The 22022-nt window shown below is 38.2% G+C and overlaps 2 protein-coding genes across 7 annotated transcripts in view; both read left to right on the forward strand.

Annotated features, from left to right (window-relative positions):
* Positions 1–4691, forward strand: part of LOC143035266 (uncharacterized) — a 111774-nt gene extending 107083 nt beyond the window's left edge. For all 5 annotated transcript variants that reach the window (XM_076202105.1, XM_076202108.1, XM_076202109.1 and 2 more), the window contains one exon: positions 1964–4691. In XM_076202105.1, the coding sequence (XP_076058220.1) occupies positions 1964–2097 (134 nt within the window). In that variant the 3' untranslated portion in view covers positions 2098–4691. The remainder of the gene's footprint in view (positions 1–1963) is intronic.
* A 6339-nt stretch (positions 4692–11030) lies between these two features.
* LOC143035267 (carbohydrate sulfotransferase 13-like) lies at positions 11031–20567 on the forward strand. 2 transcript variants are annotated; one of them, XM_076202110.1, is made up of 8 exons: positions 11031–12833; positions 15004–15093; positions 15726–15841; positions 16363–16528; positions 17065–17262; positions 17607–17795; positions 17991–18124; positions 18234–20567. In XM_076202110.1, exons 1-8 carry the CDS (start codon positions 12621–12623, stop codon positions 18346–18348), a joined length of 1221 nt encoding a protein of 406 aa, XP_076058225.1. In that variant the 5' UTR covers positions 11031–12620; the 3' UTR covers positions 18349–20567. The 2 variants fall into 2 exon arrangements, with proteins under 2 accessions (XP_076058225.1, XP_076058226.1); XM_076202111.1 differs by lacking the exon at positions 17065–17262.
* Positions 20568–22022: the final 1455 nt, after the last annotated feature.

The raw sequence follows: 22022 nt of genomic DNA on the forward strand, positions 1-22022 counted from the left end.
ACGTTTCGACTTGTAGTCGAAACGTCAGGAATATAGTGTTCTCGCTCTAACCCGCGTTTCTCTACCACCTTTTCGTACCAATATAAGTTCAAATTGTGACAAGTTAAAATAAAAAGTAGATGTCAGGTCGTGAAAGCTGAATTTGTAAGGGAAAGACAATTTGTCTTTGTATACAAATTTAGAAGAAAAAAAAAATAACAAAGAGAGCCATGCAGACAATCAATTTTATGAAAAAAAAACACTTTAGAATTTTTACTTACCAATAAAACTCAACTTTGATATTGGGAGATGTAGTTATACCCCTTAGAGGCTTAGACCATTGTGAGAATACATTTGGATAATGCTGCGTAGGTTTTATCACCTCCCTATAAAAAAACAAACCTCTTCCGAAGAAATCTATCCCTTGCAGTGCTTTATGGAAGATGAGCTGAATACATTAGGTCAATCACACGGATATTTCATCGATCAGTAGGGACCTAATATTAGATAAATTCACAAAGGGTACCGTGGTTAGGTATACAAAGAAGTGAAGGTAAAATAAAGGAGTGAAGGTAAAATTACCCAAGTTGGATTTACTTGCATCGTTGCAAACTAGTGTTACGACTAAGAATTGTTCTACTAACAGGAATAACATGCATATGAAGCTTAAGGCAGACCTTACCGCCTTAATTAAACTCCACTTTCTCCCATCCCCGTATCTTTCCTTGTTGTTTTTTTATGATAAGCATCCACGCGTTAGATTAAGGCTATTGATTAATTATTCTGACAATTTTAATTGGAATATTCCATAGTGATAGGATTCTTTGTAGAATGTCTTGGTGAAGTAAGATGTTAGAAGAATATTTCAATCTTCTAAGTGCATATTCAATTACAAAACCAAACTTAAACCCTACATGATTACCTTTTGATTATACATTTGCTTGTCATCCTATTAATTCATTTGATTGTTTTCTTTCAGTTTCTTTAGATTCTTTTCAATTCGTTTATTTGCAAACAGAGGCCAGTTGGGCCTCCCTCTCCTCGCTTGATCTTGTTTGACTCATTTTGGGGAACAGCTTCTTCAGTGATCTACAGTAGAACCACACCCAGTTCACTGAGATCTTCGCAGAGCCGAGCCAGTTTCAGATTATAAATTTGATTATTCTAAATTTCTTCAACTTAATACTGTGTAAGCATCCTTGCAAAGCAACCAAAAAGGATAAGGAAATTCTAGAATTTCTCAGTGAGCCACAGTCACAGTAGAACTTAGTCACAGTAGAACTTAGTTAATGGTGTATACGTTTGAGAACATACAAACGCTTGTGATCGCTAAATACTCTATAATTTGTATACATTGTTCAGTCGACTTGTAAGACAAGTTGACTGCTTAGATTTAATGCAGTACTGGTTGTCTTGTTTTTGTGGTCTATATGGAGCATATATAGAGGAGCTCCTGTTTCCCTTTACTTCATCATGATGCAAAGAAAATTTAGTATTAAGTCATACTCATTCGTGGTCAGAGAGTAATCATAACCATTAGCATGAGTGATACACAGTAAGACTCCATCTGGATTTCACTCACGCAAGAGATTTTAGTGAAATGAAAAGATCTACCATGGTTGCCCATCAAACGACGTTACCCTTGGAATCAGGAAAAAGTGTTGGGTGTGTTTGTAAATCCATATTCATTTTCAGTGTTACATGTATAAGTAAAAGCAGCAACGACTGCAACAGCACTGTAGGAGAGAGGCCAAACGCAGAGTACGGGATCCAGTATATTTGACGTTTCGCCCAGCAGGGCGAATTTCAGGGAAATACAGGAAATATTTCAGGGAAATATATCAGGGTTATTTCTGAAGAAGCCCTGCTGGACGAAACGTCAAATATATTTGATCCTATGCTCTGCATTTGGCCGCTCTATTACATGTATAAGTTCCCCGACTTTGCTCGTCAGTAACTTTCCCCAATTGTGTCTCCTCGACAGCGCCCCAGACTCACCTGTTGGAACAAATGAGCCAAGCCGACAGTGCAGAGAAGCGAAAGTCCTTCAATCTGGCTGCCAAGGGCTGGGGCACTTACAATACTTTCTACAAGCCCGTCACCTTCCAGGCCAGCTAGACCACCCCGGCTGCCCGTCCTCTCCGCCGCTTTCGTCGTGACGCCGAGTCTTCTGCGCGTGCCGAGAGTACTTTCCGTTTTTAAAGTTCGTTACATTAGGTTCCATCTGACCACAGATGTGCGCCGGGTTCCCCAGTGGTTGGGTCGTCCCACGCCCCATCCACGCTCCTGTCTTACCATCACTCTCTGACACATGGAATAGATGTGTGAATTTCTGGTATTGGAAGAACAGAGGCCCATAAATGAAAGTGATGTTTGGTAATGTGCGAAGCGGCCTTGTGCCATACTAGCACCAACCCCGTTCGAGAGTGCGTGGCGAGGAGAGGAGGAGTAAGAAAAGGAAGAGCGAGACGAAGACAAGTGATCCCCGTGTTTGTAGCCACGCCTTCCGTTTAGGTCGTTCCTGCTCTCTTGCCTTTGTCTGCTCCAACTTTATTCTCTTCCTCCTCCTCCTCCTCCTCCTAGTTCTCTTTCTTTGACTCCCTAACTGTGCCGTCCTTCTTCACCGACTCGACATCATCCCACACACCCTGTCCACACTTGGCTGTAGAAATATGGCTTATAAACAAAACTTAGTATTTAGGTTTGTAATTTAGCTTTACAAGTGTGGTTGGTTAGTCTTGATAAAGAGACACATTTTTCTTGTTTATTGACATGTGTCGTCCCCGCACCATTATGGTGTTTCATTGCGTCGTAGAGTATTTGGCCCATGTTGCGCTACTCACCTCAAAGTGATTTCGAGCAAGTGGCATATTTCATTTGTTATAGTGTGGCACTAAGTTTTTTTTTCTCTACTTCAACAAAATATCTACTATCATAATAGTCATGCTGAACGAAGGTGTTGCTTACTAGTGAACAAATATTTTGTATTCACAAAGGCTAATGTACGTAAGTAGGATTCAGTGAGGATTTTTCTTACTCGTTCACTTTGGATGCCCCCTTGTTCGAGTCCATGTGATATATCTGAATCCCTGTATTATATACTCGATTCATCATCATGCTATTGTATCACCGATCTGTCTTAACACAAAGCTACTTTTGTATACACCTTACTTATGGTCATTGAATCACTGACGAATCTTACTAATTGCTGACTGCCATGGTAGTCATTCGAAACAATCATCAGTCTGAATACCCACCATTCAGAGCCCTCTGGCCAGATTAAGAGAATGAGACTTTATAAGGCAAAGGTGCATTGAAGAGTGTACACTCTCTGCTACTAAAACTGACTGGGAATGAACACAAAATTTAGGACAGTGTGCACGTAGAAATGGGGACATGCGGGTAGAGTAACCCATATTTGATTATTTCTTCAGCGTTTGGTAACAAAGGACTGAGGTATAGGGAGTTCCCTATCATTGTCTGGTGTACAAAGTATGGGAATTGAAACTACAGAACGTGTACGTGGATATATGCACAGAGACATGCGCAAACAAACCAGTTAATGCAGGTAAGCAGACGAAATAGTAAAATAGGGTCTTCCTGCGGGAAGGAGAGCCAATAGTCCTGACAGTCTTTGCCTGGCACTTGGAAGGTCCTCGGAGACCGCGGCTGACCCGGCTGGCCGACTTGCTGATTGATCATCAGAAAAGGTGATGAGCTCTTTGGCAGGTCGTCACGTATGGTCAGGGTTTCCGCTCACACCGTGTAAAGTCAAAGGAACTTATCTGTAGGTGACACGAGACGCAGCCCCGTCCATCTTGCTCTCCACGTTCTTTGGAACGACAGAGCGGCCCACAAAGATCTGTATGAGTCGATGTAGCCAAAAGTCCAAGGTACAAGGGTTAATCTAAAGCTTATATGACATATAATGTAACTATGGCTGCTACAACAGCACCGTGATTACCAGTAAGGGTTGTCGCAAGCCTGTGTTATCTATAGTAGTGTGATCAGTGTTTCATGAAGCACTGGTGACACTCTTTGACAGCTGGTTCCAATTCACGTCGCCTACGTTAAGAAACGCGTGGGGCCTCCAGTGTACATGATACAAAATAACTTCATTCTCCTTATCATTGTGACTAATTCGCGAACATCAAGTTGTTGATATTTTTATCACTAGCAATGTTACTAGTTTTAAATGTGTGCGCTTAGAAGGAAGAGAATATATTTAGCATCACCACAATACCTACATTACCATTGCCGTCGCTTCTTGAGTGCCAGCCATTCCATGGGCGAGGACAGTTAAACGCCGTACGTGTCAGTGGCCCTGGTTTATTCATGACTTGATTCGGGGTGATCACTGACTCGTCTAGCTGGCCGGCTGGCTGGCCCAGAGGTGGCCAAGGCAGCTAGAGCCGGGTCGCGGGTAGCAGCACTATAATAAGCTGATCCATTCTGGTCCATCGTTGATCAATACATTCTTGTCGACTTTTGTTTAGCTGTGTTATCATTGTTGCAAGTTGACTCATTTTCCTTTTAATGTTCTCATTATTATCATAAGAGCAACCACATGTCACGGTACTGTTATAATTATTACCACTTCCATCTTCATGATTTCGATTACTCTTGTTATTATGTTGTGGTTGTTGCCGGGTGTCGCAACCCTGGCGCGGTAGTCCAGTGTGTGCCTTGCAATAAACTATTAATGTAGACTTTCTCTTGTTTCCTTCTCCCCATCGCTACGTGACCAAATATATCTGTAATGCTGTTGCCAAAGCCATTTTGTTGTCAAATGTTTAGCTCATTTTCTTGATGCTGTATACAGAGATTTTGTTTTTCACCAAAAATGCACTTATAAACTGATACTATTACATTTTTTCAGTCAATTGTAACACGCCTTTTTATTTCATTATAATGATCTTTTCTCACTTTCACCACCTGGCTTGAATAATTATACTCTTCAACTTCTTCAAGACTCTCACCATCGATTATAATCTTTTTACTTTGATCTTTCGTGTTGGACATTACTTTGTATTTACTTTTACTCATTTTTAAACCTACTTTGAGACTTTCTTTGTTCAGATCACTCAGCATATCCTACAAGTCTTCTTCTCTTTCTGAAATAAGAATAATGCCATCCGCAAATCTTAGGTGGTTAAAGTATTCGCTATTAATTTTCAAACCTTTCTCCTTCCAACTCAACCTTCTGAAAATCTCTTCCAAGCAAGTTGTAGATAATTTGGGTGGAATTGTACCGCCTTGAGATGTGAATATATATTAAAAATGCATATGAACATGTATACAAATAAATAAAATCAAAACTATAACCAGCGAGGACTGAACCCGACCAGCCATAGCACGTCTACTAAGAATCTGCTACCTTTCCTCACGCTTGCCGCTGGATACAGACGGACTTATATCCATGGAACTTAGAACCCAACACATCGCGGCACGTCTGGTCACGATCAGTCAAATCTGATAAAAGGATACGTTGTAAATATGCGCGGCTATACACGAATTTTCGTGTACACCGCCTCGTCAAGTATGTTTTGCATTAACTGTAACGCTCCCTGCAGCAGCTTGTGTCTGCTAATGTGATTAGTGTCGCCTGCATACGAGAAAGAACCCGGTTGCATGGGTAAGCCGGCTCTGGCAGGTCATTCTTATACATGTATAGATTGTACAGAGCGGGGGCAAGGACTGACCGTTGTGGTACTCCAGCCTTCGGCACAAATGGTCGAGACAGACAGCCCCGCCACTTTATTCTTATTGTCCTGTCGTCCAGGTAATAAGTTATTCTGAATTCTGAATTTCTAGGAAAGACCACCCGCTTGCGCGGGATCGGTTTTTGTGGGAGGGGAAGAATGTCTGTAAGAAAATGAAAAGATAGTAGTGTATAATAGAGGGCTATTGCCACCGGGCGAATTAGCGAGCGATTTGGGGCAGCTGGTGGTCGTGGCTCGGGAGAAATGGACTGGGAGCTTGGACGGAGGCGCCGACGCCGGGATTAGAAACAGATTACAATCACCAAAAGTTCAGAAAATGGTAGGAGGCGTAGTAGAAGAGAAAGGTGGAAAAACGGAAAAATCTTTAGTGGGAGGTAAACTGAAATGAGATGTAGTATAAGAGAATGTTCGAAAGGAAGCGAATTTTAGTCGAAGAAAAAGTAAGTGTAGATGTTTGTGCGTGGGTCGTGGCTATGTTCGTGAGAGGTGTGTGTGTGTATCTTACAGGAAGTGAGTAGAGTTCACTTCCCGCGTGTAGAGCGCGTTCCTGAATAGCCCCAGGTAAGGCATGAGCTCTCCTGCTTTTTCCCAGGTTGGGTTTGAGTTGTGTATGCTTGTAGCCTGTCAGTTATTGGGCTACATGCAATATTATTATTACTATTATTATTTCATCATTATTGCTATCACCAGTCAAAGGTGGTGAAGGGGTGTATTATTAATAAATACGGTTATACACGTCTTATCGTGTACACCGCACGTGGGACGGGCGCAGCTGACAGACAGTCTGTACGGTGTGGTCTAGGTGTGATGTGTTGTATCAGGTGTTTGTGTCTGTCGTACAGTTTTTCTAGGTGTCTTGAGTGAAGTTTGTGTTGGTTGAGAAGGATCTGTAGTGGGCATATTTATACGTCATGAAGGGGTGTCATTGGTGTTTCTGCGTGAAGGGATTTCCGCTGATTGGCTGCCATGAACCAATAGGGATTGAGAGCTAGGGAAGGGTAGTGGAATCTCTCCTAGTGTAGGTGTTTGATCTGCCTGGGCTCGATCTCTTCATAGAAGGCAAGGTCTGTAGATCCTCGATTGTATATTGTTCTTGGGTTGTTAGGCTTGTATGACGATGGCTTCCAGGAACAGTAGCTGACGGGGATCTGATTCTTTGTCTATGACTGCTGTGGTCATGTCTAGATCTTTTGTTGTTAATACTTGGTTGTGTGAGGTGGAATGGTGTGACCTGATGAATCCGTTGGATAGATTGTATATCGTGTTGATTTTGTTGTTGTCATATCAATGCAGTGTGAGGTCCACACTCCTCAGTGCTGAATTTGTATTGGTAAACAACATGGTCTTCTTGTTATGGTGATGCCGGGTTGGTTGCGCATTGTCAGTTGGCCTGCTTTCTTGGTTTTGTAGTATATGACAAATTGGATGTATTATTCGGGGTCTGTGGCCTGTGCATTTTTGCTAATAATTTCTTTCATTATTTTTTCATCTGTCTTCTATTCTGTGGACATGTGATTCTTGTAGTAGATTGAGATTGAGTTTCTCTTCTTTGGTGACATGCTATCTTCTTTGGTGTACCGTCTATCTAGAATCCTTTTCGTGATACGTGTTAATTCAGAGTTAATGTATCTATTGTTAATCAGGACCTGAGTGAGCCATTATGTTTCCTGTTATGTATCACTCCATGTGGAGGAGTGCGAGATGGCCCTCCTGACTAAGCACCGGTAGTAGAGTACAAGAAACGAGTAGGGCACTCACTCTTTCCATTCAAGTAGAGCCCAGGGTTCGTTGGCTATGTGCAACTGTTGTTAAACAATTTTATTATTATGGTTTGGCGAGGACGTCAAGGAAAGGGAGGTGTCTGTTGTTGGCTTCTTCAAAGATGAAGTTGAGTCTGTAAGCACTAATGAAATGGTTCTTCAAGTCTTGTAGCTCGTCTAGATCTCTTGTTCGGACAAATACATCCTCCACATAGCGGCAGTATAGGGAGAGAGCTCTGTATCAATGGTGCCCATAAATATATATATATATATATATATATATATAATATATATATATATATATATATATATATATATATATATATATATATATATGCTGGGACATTGTGACAAGTTAATGTAGGTGGAAAAACAAAGAAGCATATAGCGAAACCGGTCAGGAATAAACAAAAACAAAAAAATCGGAACTAGACCCTTGACTTCTTTTTCCACCTTCATCATATACATATATATATATATATATATATATATATATGTATATATACATGTATATATATATGTGTGTGTGTATGTGTGTGCGTGTGTGTGTGTGTGACTCACCATGGTCTTTGGGTCACGTGTTGGATTCGTGATCGACAGTCATTTCCCTCCCGGGAGAGAGCTCAGAGTTTTTATGACTCGAAGCGCAGCGATACTGAAATTATTTCAGCCCTGGGCAGGATTCGAACCCGGACCGCCGTAATAACATTCGGAGACTTCCAACCGCGCCATCGATTTTGTGTGTGTGTGTTTGTGTATAACATATATATGTATGTATATATATATATATATATATATATATATATATATATATATATATATATATATATATATATATATTATATGTGCGTGTAGAGAAAGGAGGGAGACGAAGAGAGTGTATGACTTATCAATGAAAACTGTCAACGTCGACTCCTTTGGTGGTACTGCATTTAAATTGAGGGTCAGCTTCAGGTACCTAAGATTTTTTTTTTTTTTTTTTTTTTTTTTTCCATTTATTGCGATGGTTATCACCGCCCACCTGGGTCTGCCTACTGCCCGGCGTGTCTTTGAAAGATGAAGGTATTATGATAAATGAGGACAGAAGCCAAGTCACAGCTGTGATTTCGGAGCTTACTCCCCCTAAAAGAGCTATTGCTGCTGCTGCTGTTGACTCATATATATCAGATGTGACTGTCCACCTAGTTTTCTAGTTGCCTTGGTTCTGTAAACGGTGGTTGACGAGAAAGGTTTTTACTTATGCGCTGGTCCTTTTGAGAGAAACATATTTACATGTAGTGCCTGAGTTTCGGATACATATTTTTGTTTGTTTAAGTATTTTTTTCATTATTGACACTGAAACGCAAGTTCCGACTATAATCGTGTTATTCAACTGTCGAGCGTCACATGGCGGGTACTGTAAGCACCAAAATCTTAAATACATCTTGAAAGATGACGCTTGATGTTGCATCAAGAAGACGAATGTTCTGCACATTTCTGAGTTTGTTGTCCTGTGTTTTGATTTGTTTATAATCTGATATACGTTGGATAACGGCGTTGCTCAGATTTGGCCTGATGTGGGACGCTCTGGCCAACTTCTAACGTGAGGTATTGAACGGAAGAATCAGTTGCAGATTCACTGGGCTGTTTTCCTCCCACATCCTACATCCAACCTCCATTTGAACAAATAGAATATGACTTCGGTGTCAGAGGTCTAGATTTCTCCAAGAAAATTTCAATAGTATGTCCAATATTCGTATAGGTTTGCAATCTTAGTTCATCGTTCAAATTTGCTATGTATGCCGGTCGTGTTGATGAAGCCCGTGGAAACTCAAGTGTTGAAGATAATAACCATCTATTTCTTCTTATGCGAGTGGACACTAGACTACCTAATTTACCTTTCTAATTGGTCATCAAAGAAAATTAATATTCATTTCACCTTTATTATTCTGCAAGTGTACAGTTGATTGTTTTACTTCACTTAATTTGTCAGTGTAATGGCGTCAGGCCAACATTCCCATTTTCTTTCTCACTCCTTGCAAGCAAAGAAAAGAAACGGGAACAACAGTATTCAAGTCTTATGATTTTTTTTTCTGAATAGACATTCAACGTTAAGAAATATTGTTGGATAAAGAAGGTTATGTTTACTGTGTGTGAAAATTTATGATGTTCAGATTAGTCTGTAGTTGGAAACCCTAGCATCCGACAGTATTCATAATTTCAACTTACCTTGCCCACTTTCATGACCTCCCTTCTTTGTCTATTATCATTATTATTATTATTGTTGTTATTATTATAATTTATTTTTGTTAAAATTATCATTATTACTATTATTATTATTATTGTTATTAATATTATTATCATCATCATTATTATCATTATCATTATCATCATTATTATCATCATCATTATTATTATAAATGTTATTATTATCATCATAATTATTACTATTATTGTTATTATTGTTATTATTATTATTATTATTATTATTATTATTATTATTATTATTATCAATATAATTTATTATTGTTACTATTATTATTATTATATAATTATTATCATTATTATTATCATTATTATCATTATTATTATTATTATTACTACTATTATTATTATTATTAACATTATCATTATTATCACTATCATATTATTATTAATATTATCATTATTATTGTTATTATTATCATTATCATTTTATTGTTTAATTCTATTATTGTCATTGTTATTACTATTATTATTATTATTATCATTATCATTATTATGATTATTATTGTTATTATTATTATGATTATTATTATTATCATTATTATCATTATTATTATCATGATTATTACTATTATTATTATCATCATTATCATTATTATTATCGTTATCATCATTATTATTATTATTACTATTATTATTGTTATTATTATATGTATGTCTTATTATTACTATTATTATTATTATTATTATTATTATTATTATTATTATCACTATCATGATTATTATTACTGTTATCATTATTATCTTTATTATTATTATTGTTATTATTATTATTATTATTATTATTATTATTATTATTATTATTATTATTATCATTATTATTATTGTCGTTGTTGTTATTATTACTATTGTCATTATTATTATTTGTTATTATTATTATTATTATTATTATTATCATTATTATCATTATTATTATTGTTATTATTATTATCATTGTTATTATTGTTATTATTTTTATAATTATTATTATTATTATTATTATTATTATTATTATAATCATTATTACTATTATTATTATCATTATCACTATTATTATTATTATTATCATTATTATCATTATCATTATTATTATTATTATTATTATTATCATTATTATTATTGTTATTATTATTATTATTATTATTATCATTATTATTATTATTGTTATTGTTATTATTATTATTATTAATATTATCATTATTACTATTATCATGATTATTATCATTATTATTATTGTTGTTATTATTATTATCATCATTATTATTATTATTATCATTATTGTTATCATTATTTAAATTTAAATAATTCTACCCATGAGAACAATATTGTGTCGAAGAGGAGGAGCCATGTAGAGACCAAAAGAAATCAGCAGCAGAACGGAAGGAGAATAGAAGTCGAATTGACCACCATTTTCTTTTGAATAGAAATTCGTCTCCAATCATAAAAATCTTGTATGACTCTGGTCCAGATGGATGTTGTTGAAGAATGTGTGTGTGTGTATGTGTGTGCGCGCGCGTCATTTCCGTATCATAATTGTGGAATCAAGAAGTGCTGATGTCTCGTTGCATTGATTCATTGCCATGTTGTTGTTTTTACTTGTTTATCTATCTGTTCATTTATTATTATTTTTTACGTATTTACGATGACAGGTTCTCTAAAGCCTTAGGAACAGGACAGCGAACGAACCAAACCATTCCTTCTTTCACTTTGTTTACATCAAAAGAAGATTGTCAGGGAGCAATTAGTAAGTATTTCGGCCGCTGAACTTCCTCACCATTTAGATAACTACTCCCTCGTTGTCTCAGTTACTCAATGAGCAAATTTATTAATAAATAGATAGCTACTGACAAATATATAAATAAGGATAATATGAAAATCAGTCATCGAACTTCCAAAGTATATATAACTATTTCCTCATTTTCGTAGGCAGTTACTCAATAAGTAAATATATAAACAAATAATTGGAAAACATTACATAAAAAATGAATATGAAGAGGTAGTCACGTGGGAAAATACACATACTGTATATAAACAAATAACTGGGTAGATAACATTATAGCTAAGAAGAAAAACATCAAATAAGAATACAAGAAATGAGGAAACTATAATTGACATAAGGTCTACACTAGGCAGTTCCATATCCCATGCCATCTATCATCCCTATCCATAAAGTTATTTTATCTTAAAACAACCAACTATTTCAGCGCTGACGACATTGTTACTAAGTCTATTCCATTTGATAACCACTCTGTTGGTAAGCCAATCATTGCATTCTTGAACCTAACTCCTTCCGAAAGCAATGAGGCAACATTAAATAAACCATCATGCCATGCTGGTACAAGAACAAGTAACAAACAGAGAATCGGAAACAGAAACTATATTCTTTTGAGTATTGGCAAGGAAGTCATTTTGTGATGTGAAACATTTTTCTTAGAAATGTAGGAAAAGCATAGTAGGAATTGATACAATGTTGTCTCAGAATGCGTGAAGAAAGCATACCCTCGGTTGCGTTGGGCATATTAATGGTGTATCGTGCCAGGAAGAACGTCAGACCATAAGGACAAGAATTTAGTAAAGGGGCTATGACCTGCTGTTACAAATTATGCATTTCCATATAATGGGAGAAATCTGAATATAAAAAACTGTCCTACCAGAAGAAATATAAGATCATTATGATGACCAACTTTGTAATAGAGCAATGGGTTTTTCATCAACACTTTATTACTATTTTTACACCTATTTTTGGCGAGATGGGATTTGGGAAGGGAAAAAAAAAAGGAAGGGGAGCCACACAAATGTTGAAAATTCATGAAAAGTGGCCAATGGAGTGAAAAAGGCCGAAGAAATATCCAATAAAGATAGGAACAGTGCTGGTTACAATAAAGAAATCATTTTCGTCACGGTCCATATTTTCTCTTTCCTTACAGGTGTCACGATGTCTTTATTCGTTTGTAAAAGAAAGCTGGTGTACTCCTCTACTCGACGCAAGCTCCTCCAAGCACTCGTTCACAAAACCCAAGGCAGAATAGGATGTTTGATTTTCAGGCGGACGAGGAAGACGGTGTGTGTTGTAGTGTTGCTGGCTCTTGTCACTGCAACCGCAATGCAAACACTGATTTCCGGAAAACCAAACAAAAATATAGATACGGTAAATACGCTTCTGTGTCTTTTTGCTAATATATCCGTGTTCAGAGAGCGGGTACACGCACACACGCACACACACACACACACACACACACACACACACACACACACAAACACACACACACAAAGATTTAGACAGGGAAGGTCATGTGCCAAAAATTTGATCTGTTTCTATTCAAGACTAATATAGTACAAGAAAGGAATGGATGGGCTGATTATGCTTTCCTAGATTTACAAAAAGCTTTTGGCAAAGTTCCACAAAAAATATTAAGAAAACTGGAAAACATAGGAGGAATATAAGGAAAATATTAAAATGGATGGAGGATTTCTTGCTTGAAAGAAAAATGAGAGTGGTGCTCATAGATAAGAGTTCTACTTGAGGAGAAATTATTAGTGGTGTTCCACAGGGATCAGTATTGGCTCCGATAATGCTTGCTATTTATATAAATTACATGGATGAGGGTGTATAATGTTACATGACCTTCTTTGCAGACAACGCAAAACTGACGAGGAAAGTAAGTACAGAAAAGGACTGTGAGTGGGTACATAATCATCAAAATAGGGTTTGGGAATGGAGTCAGAAGTGGGAAGTGGACTTCAACATAAAGAAATGTAGCATAATGGAATTTGGAAAAAGTAGAAGAAAAAAAAAAGAATATCAGGACAATATAAAATCGGTACAAAGGAAGTAAAGAAAGTGAGTTCTGAAAAAGACCTGGGAGCGATTATCACAAAGGTTATGACTCCTGATAAGCAGATAAATGAAATTGTCAGAGAAACCTACTAATACTAATCACACTGATAAGGCCAAAACTGAAGTACACAGCGATATCATAGACACCCAGTACTAAAAAGAATATAAAGAAAATTGAAAAAAAATCCAAAGAGCAATTACGAAGATGGCCCCAACACTTTCAAAACTGTCATATGAAGAGAGATTGTCAAAGTTTAAATTACAGACTCTGGAACAAATAAGAGAAAGAGGTGATCTATTGGCCATCTATAGAATCATGAGAGGAATGGAAGTCCTTGGTGGAGAAGACTTACTAGATTGGGATAAGAGAAATACAAGACGACATGAAAAGAATCTCAAAAAGGACACTTATAGAAGGGACCTGAAAAAGAACAGCTTTCCACACAGAATGGTGGGTGTCTGGAACAAACTGGACGAAACAATAGTGTGTGCAAAAAACACATAATTTTAAGAGCAAACTAGATACTGCGAGATACAAAGACGGGACACCACGAGCGTAGCTCCCCTTCCCGTAAGATACAGTTAGGTAAACACACACACACATACACACACACACACACACACGATAACGGCGTTGGGCGAACGAAAAGGGACGCTCGACGTCATGGGTAACATAAAACCTAGTGTAATGACAGGGACAGAACTACATAACGCGAAATAAAAGCACATGGACTAAGCTCGTTCATATCTACATTAGAAAATTAAACTATGCGAATTTCAAGGGTTTTACTTGAGTAAAGGAAAGTCTGAAAAATACACGAAGAACCTCAGTCAGATAAACATTGGTGGTGAGCAGCAAACAAGCAAGAAATCAAGAATGCATCTCAGAACCCCAGCCAGGTCAACAAAAATCAATGTTTTGATCAGGATGCCAGTGAAATTATATTAACTATTTGCACACTAAATATTCTTTGCATCATAATGGTGGATGAGGTATCAGCACAACACCCAAATAAACAAACTATCACCAGAGTGCAAAAGACTGTTTACACATTTAATCCCAACATGCAACTGGTGGAGACCTGCCGTCAACGAGTGTGCACTACACCCCAACAAGTCTAGTCATGTTCCTGCAGGCCCCTGTTGCTTCACTGATATAGACCTTTTTGTGAGCTAATGCACCTCACAAGTGATGAAAATAATTCCGTAAAGCACTGGTATATATGTATTATACATATACAAGTATGTTGGGGCAAAACGATATGGGTGATAGGGAAATTAAGAAATAGTATTCTCCATGGACAATACCTTTATTGACAATTCAAGATCATGTGGATAGGAATCATTTTTCTTGTATATTTCTGTAAGTAATGAACCCGATAATTAAAAAGATCCTTGTATAATTTGATTTTTACACATTAGTTCATGTCAATTCCAGAATTAAATTTCTGTTGATTATCGAATTCGCTCTCAACACCAGACAAGTCGACATAAGGAGGCGTCGGGGGGAGCTGGTTCTGAGCAGCGATCCCGTGACTTCGACCCAGAATACAATCTTCTTCTTAATCCGGTTAGAATTTTTATTTATTTGTTTATTTGTTTATTTGTTCATTTACATATTTATTTATTTATTCATTTATTTATTTATTCATTAATTTATTTATCTATTTATTTATTTTTCATTTATTTATTTACTGGGAAGGTGACTCGAAAATGAAGGGGTACCCCTACAGAAGACACCAATACACATATTTTATACATATTAGAAGGTCTTTCCTCTTACAAAGTAGACACCTACCTCACACCCATTCCACAACCATTGAGCTCAAAACCCATTCGTCTCCCCCGCCCCCCAAAGGGCCCACGTAGACTCACAAGTGAGACCACAGATCGAAAACTAATATCAGTTCGTGGGTGTTTAGCGATCTATTTGGAGTCAAAGAAGTTTACAGGAGACTAAAGAACAGTACTGCATTAATATGGGATACTACATTAGAAAGCAGGTGGAGAACCTCTGAGCCCCAGAGGAAGAATAAACTCAGACAGTGACTCATCAGTCATCAGAACGACTTGGGCCAAGTGTATTAGAATCTGATACGATTTAGCCCTAGTCTATTAGGAATTAATACCATGAAGATGTTTGTATATGTTTCCATCTCACTGACCTGTCAATTCTTTCTTGTCTGTGTGTGTGTGTGTCAGCTGGAGACTTTCGAGAGATTGGTCGATCTTGGACGGACGGTTAGAGAACGTTGCAAGACGCTGCCTGTCAATGAGCAAGATGTATTTCCAGTTCCCCGTAACTTCTTTTACTTCAGGTAAGTTTTATTTCATCATGAAATACATTTCCTGACACACTGCTGCAGACAATGATAAATATACAATTAGTTCATGGAAGATATATCAGAAATGCTATATGGTAACACAACATGCTAAAAACAAATTTTGATCGTCAAATTATGTTCTGATGAATCCCAATACACATACGGTGAGTCCTCCTTATACGGTAATTCTTTATCCGGTAAATTCACAGTTACGGTATTTGGTAATTACTACCCTCGATTCTATTTACGGTAAGAAAAATTAACAGATACGGTATCCGCTCGTGTTTTGGAGGTAAAATTAGATATTTTGAAGAGGAAAGAGCAGGGAGAAAGTACGTCTGCCATAAGTCGAAAATTTGGTTCGGTATACGGTAATTTCAATTTACGGTAAGGTTTTCAGGAACGTATATGTAATGTATAACGAGGACTCACTGTACCGGTATCTACGTAACAGAAGATTTAATCCCAGCTAATTGCCTACAAAATACCACTTTCCTCTTTGGCTGTTCCTGCAGGGACTTCCATTTGCTGTGGTGCCCCGTGTACAAGGCGGGGTCGAGCTCTTTCCTGAACGCCTTCATCCTCGCCGGAGGAATGACCGAAGAGGACATCAGGAGCAGGTTTCTCCAAACCAATGCCCGGATGCTGTACCCCGTCATCTCCGTCAGCACGTTCATGGAGGTTAGAAAAAGTCCATTCCTGAAAATGCACAAGTCCCGATTGTAAGCAGACAATAGATTGTCTGCATGGATCTAAGTTTTTCTTTTCGTTCACAGTTACCTTTTCTTCTGCATCAGCGTTTCTTATATGCTTTTGTCTCGGCATATAAAAATAAGACCAAAGACACATATTTGCCCGCCTACAGTTTGGTCACCACCCAGCACTGAAAAATTCCAATACAAAATAGGCCTATCTCCAGACACCACGTGGCCCAGATGCGCACACCATACTGGGAACACGGAGCACATCATCCCACACTGTCTTTCATACATATGGCACAAGGAACGGCCCAGTGCCTCCTCTCTGAGAGATGCATGGGCCAATCCGGGGACAGTTCCCGGAAACCTTAGACCTGCGGGTTACTTGTGTCAGGAAATCGAGACAAATGAGTAGGTTTAAATCCTCCAAACGAACCCGTACAAAGTGGATCTGAAGAGGGTTTATTCATCCTGCAAATGTTTGTTGATAAAAGAAAAACACTTTTCACCCCCAACCAGGTTTCGTCTTTGACCATGCACATCATGATAGTGAGACACCCTTGGACGCGTCTTCTCTCTTCTTATCGGAATAAGATCGAGCAGACATCGAAGTGGGACCCCTATTTCCTCGCCAACGTTGGGACGAATATCGTGCTCCACACGCGGACACTGCCCGAGGGAGTCGACCCTGGGAATGCACGAGTGCTTGCTAAACAAGTAAGAACAGAGACGATTGCCAATTGGCCACGTATGGTAAGAGCACTATAGTTAGATGAGGAGTCTACGCCAGGAGGAGCTGAGTAGCTGCGGCCAAAGCCGTTACATTTGAATTATGGTGAGCTTAAGGAACTGTTAGGGCAGGTAATCGACAGTCACTGCTGAAAATCGGCGAGGAATGTAGGATTTGAACCCACAACTAAAAGAAAGAGAGGCTAGATCGCTTCCGATGACGCCATCGGCGTCCTCAGATCGAACTATAGTAAGGACTTCAAATACTTGCTTACTCTTTGTTTGTTAGATGGCTAACGCTCCTTCCTATCTTTTTTTTTTTTCGACGGTAGGCCATGGACCATCTTGCCTTCGGAACGTTTCTGCCCGAGGACAACCCATACCGCTTCCCGACCCTGAGGCCAACCTTCAGGGAGTTTCTGGAGTATGTGGCTGAGTTTTACCAGGCCAATGAGCACTGGGCCCCCATCAGGAGCTTCTGCTCGCCTTGCAACAAACACCTCAACTACCATGTCGTTAAGGTGAAGCTTTCCTTTTCACTCGTTTCCTCGTTTTCCTCACATTTTTGTCAGTCTTCGAATCACAATGGATGTTCCAATATTCTTCCTGCAAAATTTGTTTTTGTGATTGAATTAAATGCTCCGTCGGTGTATATTTATGTAATCGTTTATGTGAAATATAGATAATGTAATGGAGGTCTATTGTTTTGCTGGCAGTTTGAAGATTATGCCACAGAGGTGAGTTCTGTCCTGTACGAAGCGGGCCTGGACCAATGGGATGCCCGCCACGACAACCCGACGACAAAAAACGCATCCTACCAAACGGCGCAGCTTGTCAACACCTACTTTAGGTATGAACAAATTCTCCTGAGTCTTCCTGCACCATTGCAGTATGCAATACATATTTCTAAAAAATGTCTAGAGCGATTTACATGTTCTATATTTGAATTTTTCATTTAGGAACATAGAGACGTCTCTCTTGAATCGACTCTACGCTAATTATCGAGACGACTTTATCCTTTTCGACTACGCCCCCGACCAGTTCTTCCCCTTCAAAGTTTCTCATGATGGTTGAAAATGCCACGAACCAGCGGTGAAAGAGGACCAGCATGTGGAACAAAGTGGGTCAACAGGATTATACTATCCAACAGTAACACAATACACTCTCACACAGCAATCACCACAACAAGTCACCCTACCTTCAAACAAACACAAGCAAACACACTCATAAATCACCTTGCACAGACAAGCCATCTCACCCCTCACACTGAAGACCGATGCATCATTCGACGTAAGAAAGACTTCCCCACAGTCCCAGACTACACACCCTTCATAGACAGCAGGACGAAACATATAATCCATAACCTCAAGCACTGATCCACTTATGGTCCAGGCAACATAAGTAACATCCACCTAAAATACCTCGGATCATACGGCATACATGTACTCATCAACATTGTAAACTACAACTATTCATACATCATCATACCCAACACCTGGAAACATGGTAAAATCATCACAATCCCCAAACCTAACAAAAGCCCAACAGTTCAGGCGCCACACCGTTCAATCACTTTTCTCTGAACCCCCTCCAAAATTGTAGAACGCTTCATACTACAACTCATTACACCGCACATCCCCCTTGGCAAATCACAACATGCTCTTAGACCACTACACTCCACAAGCACTCTTCTGGTAGATCTTACACAAAGAGTTTTCGACGGCGTCAATTTAGATAGGCCTTCACACAGAACATTTCTTATAACAACAGACATTAGTGAAGTTTTTGTTGCCATCGCCGGACACAATCTCACAAAATATACACAGACATGCACAATAATACCAAAAGATGACAGACCAATTATTTGGCAGGTAGAAATCCCTATGTGTCAAATAATGACCAATAATCGCACACTGGAAACTTTAATCTATAAATGCACGATATATCCACACCCAGAAATATAATTATCTTCTTATGCAGACAACATAACAATTACATGCACACATCGTAAAACAGATAGAGGCGCAGAAATACTACAGCCATTCCTCGACACACTCAACACCTGGTTCACTACAAACAGACTAAAAAATCGCCCCAACTAAACCCACAGCCACACTTCTCACCAACTGGACAGTAGAACGCAAATACATACCACATCTCTTTATCATTAATATCCTTATACCGCATACACACCCACCCAAGATTATTGGGATAACATACAATATATCCGTGTTATTCAAACAACACATCACAAATATTTAGACAAAATACACACCTAGACTCAACGCACTTACTCGTAAGTCACTTGCAGACGCAACATTTAGACACAAAAAGTAAAATACCACAGCAGTATACAAACAATATATACACTCAGTGATTAATTATGCGAATCCCGCATGAGCCCCTAATCTCAGTAAGATACACTACAACACCCTACAGACTATACAGAACAAATCTCTAAAGATAATTACATGTTGAACAAATACAACACCTATAGACCATTTACAACGAAAGTCCTCAAAGTCAAGAATCCCCTTGACATGAGAGGCACACAAACACTTGCCGCAGGCTCCATAAACATAGTCTACCCAGTACACTACATGGCGAAACACCCACACAAACCAAAAAACATCAAAACAACACCCAAATACCTATATCACACACAAATACTCCTCTCTTCTTTTCCTCCACCGACCTCTAGACGCATATCAATAATCGTATCACTCACTGACCCATTAACAGAATGAAAGACAACACTCTGCTGCATGCCCGACATCCTGATATCCATCCTTCTGAATTCTCTCTTCCCCCGAAAGGACAATCCACCTGGCCAGGCTGCCAGGCCACTCTAAGTTACAATAGGCGGCTGGATGTCCCCCTCGCAGATAACTGTCCAGGATGTAGCACTTCACCCCATACTATGCAACACATTATGGAAAACTGCATTGTGCATAAGTACGGATGACAACATCACAACTTATACTCTATAATGGATTTGTGGAAAACCCCGTTCCAGCCATGGTATTCCTCAAGGAGACGGGTGCCTCTCGGCCAGACAGTCTTGGGAACAACAATAACAACAACAGAGTGGGTCATCCCATTTGTCCCTTTAGCTGAGCCACATGCAACATCTTTCCATATACTAATGGATCACATCCTCATACTCTTAGAAATTCATGTTATCTAATATGAGCTCCAAGTATGTATCTTGCTGTTAAGAATCTTGCGACTAGCCTGTTTCCAATTGCTATATGATTTTTTATGCTATGCAGCAAATATTTGATAAACTTATTTTTCACATTTTATTTTTCAATTGACCTTCTTCTTCTGAAAATCTTTTAACCAAACGTTTGGCATACTTACCTCCAGCTATCAATTACTGAAAAAGAAATTGGATAGGTTGGCCTGAAAACGAAACTTTAGAAATAATGTCAATCTCGACAGAAGATATCGGGTCTGCATAAATTTGTATGATAGTCATTTGTTCATAGCAGCGTAGAAAACTCAAGATGGGCCTAAACAAATACAATAGAATATGAGGTGTGCATAATACCACTTCTGTACTCACATAAACCCCTATCCAGATAGGATATAGAATAAGTTGGGATTGTATATGAATTAGGTTAGGTATGTTAAATTGGAGAATAGTAGACAGGGTCCAACAAGCGTTGCTCATTTCCTTTATACTATAAATAGGTAAATACCCAAGTCTATCCATCACCATTATCTTGCATAAGTAAGTAAGTAAGTTTATTTGGCATTGCATCAATATACATGAAGTGCAGATAAGGAAAAGAACACATATTTCGAAATAACAATTACAGTTGCCGAGGATAACACGGCCCAGGAATTTTAATTTAGGTCTGATCTATTCTGATTGAAAAAATGAGGCTAAAGTCTAGGGGTCTACACGAAAAAGTGTCTTGTAACTAAAAAAAGTCACTCCTATTTATTACATACTATTGAGCAACAAAAGTGACATTACATTGTAATAATTAGTTAGTCCTTAATAATCCAGATTATGTTTTATTTTCTCTTAAGATTTAGAGTACGTGCCAGATTTAGGGGTAACTACAGTTGTTTTATCAATCAATTCTGTTTCCAAAGGTGTCATCTCCTAAGCTAGGACAACTATGGATTACGTTAAGTTCTTCATTTCCCCTTGATATAATGCTAATGACAAACCAACCATTTCAACAACAAACCCAACTGATAATTGTTATATACAATATGCTTTAAATTGTACACAGCATTTGTCCACCTATTTCATTAAAGATAGCACAGAAAGTAGGACTAATTTTCATTAATTCTTTCTACTCTGCTTTATTCCATGTTATTGTTTTTAGGGATGTATGCCACTGCGATGTCCAGTTTTCAACATCTTTCTGTTTCTCTACCATCCCGTCCCCCATTTCCACTCCTTCCAACTTAATACTTAATTTGACTGTCGCCATCCCTTCACATTTCCCTCCTTTTATCTCATATGGATTTCCTTTAGAATTGTCATACCATCACTGTCATGTCAACTCTTGCATTTTCGACCTTCCGTCTGTTATCTGTTTAGAGTGCTTTCATACTCTTCTTTGTCTTTAGCATATATTTCATTACATTCTTCAGGGTTTCATTTAGTTGTCATTATTGTTATTATTTTTTGGTTGTTCTAAGTTACTTATATAGATAATTAAATTATTCCCGTAGGGTGAACTTGATCACTACAGTAAAAAAAAAAAAAAGTTATATAGAAAACT

Source organism: Oratosquilla oratoria, chromosome 18 (genome assembly GCF_046742065.1).
Source record: "Oratosquilla oratoria isolate Oo_2021 chromosome 18, ASM4674206v1, whole genome shotgun sequence".
In the NCBI taxonomy this organism is placed as follows: Eukaryota; Metazoa; Arthropoda; class Malacostraca; order Stomatopoda; family Squillidae; genus Oratosquilla; species Oratosquilla oratoria.

Excerpts from the sequence above, each read along its gene's own strand:
- LOC143035267 (XM_076202110.1), top strand. The coding sequence starts at position 12,621 with ATGTCTTTATTCGTTTGTAAAAGAAAGCTGGTGTACTCCTCTACTCGA. Across the intron at positions 12,834-15,003 it reads CAAACAAAAATATAGATACG|ACAAGTCGACATAAGGAGGC; the intron begins GTAAATACGCTT and ends TCTCAACACCAG. Across the intron at positions 16,529-17,064 it reads CCGTCAGCACGTTCATGGAG|GTTTCGTCTTTGACCATGCA; the intron begins GTTAGAAAAAGT and ends ACCCCCAACCAG.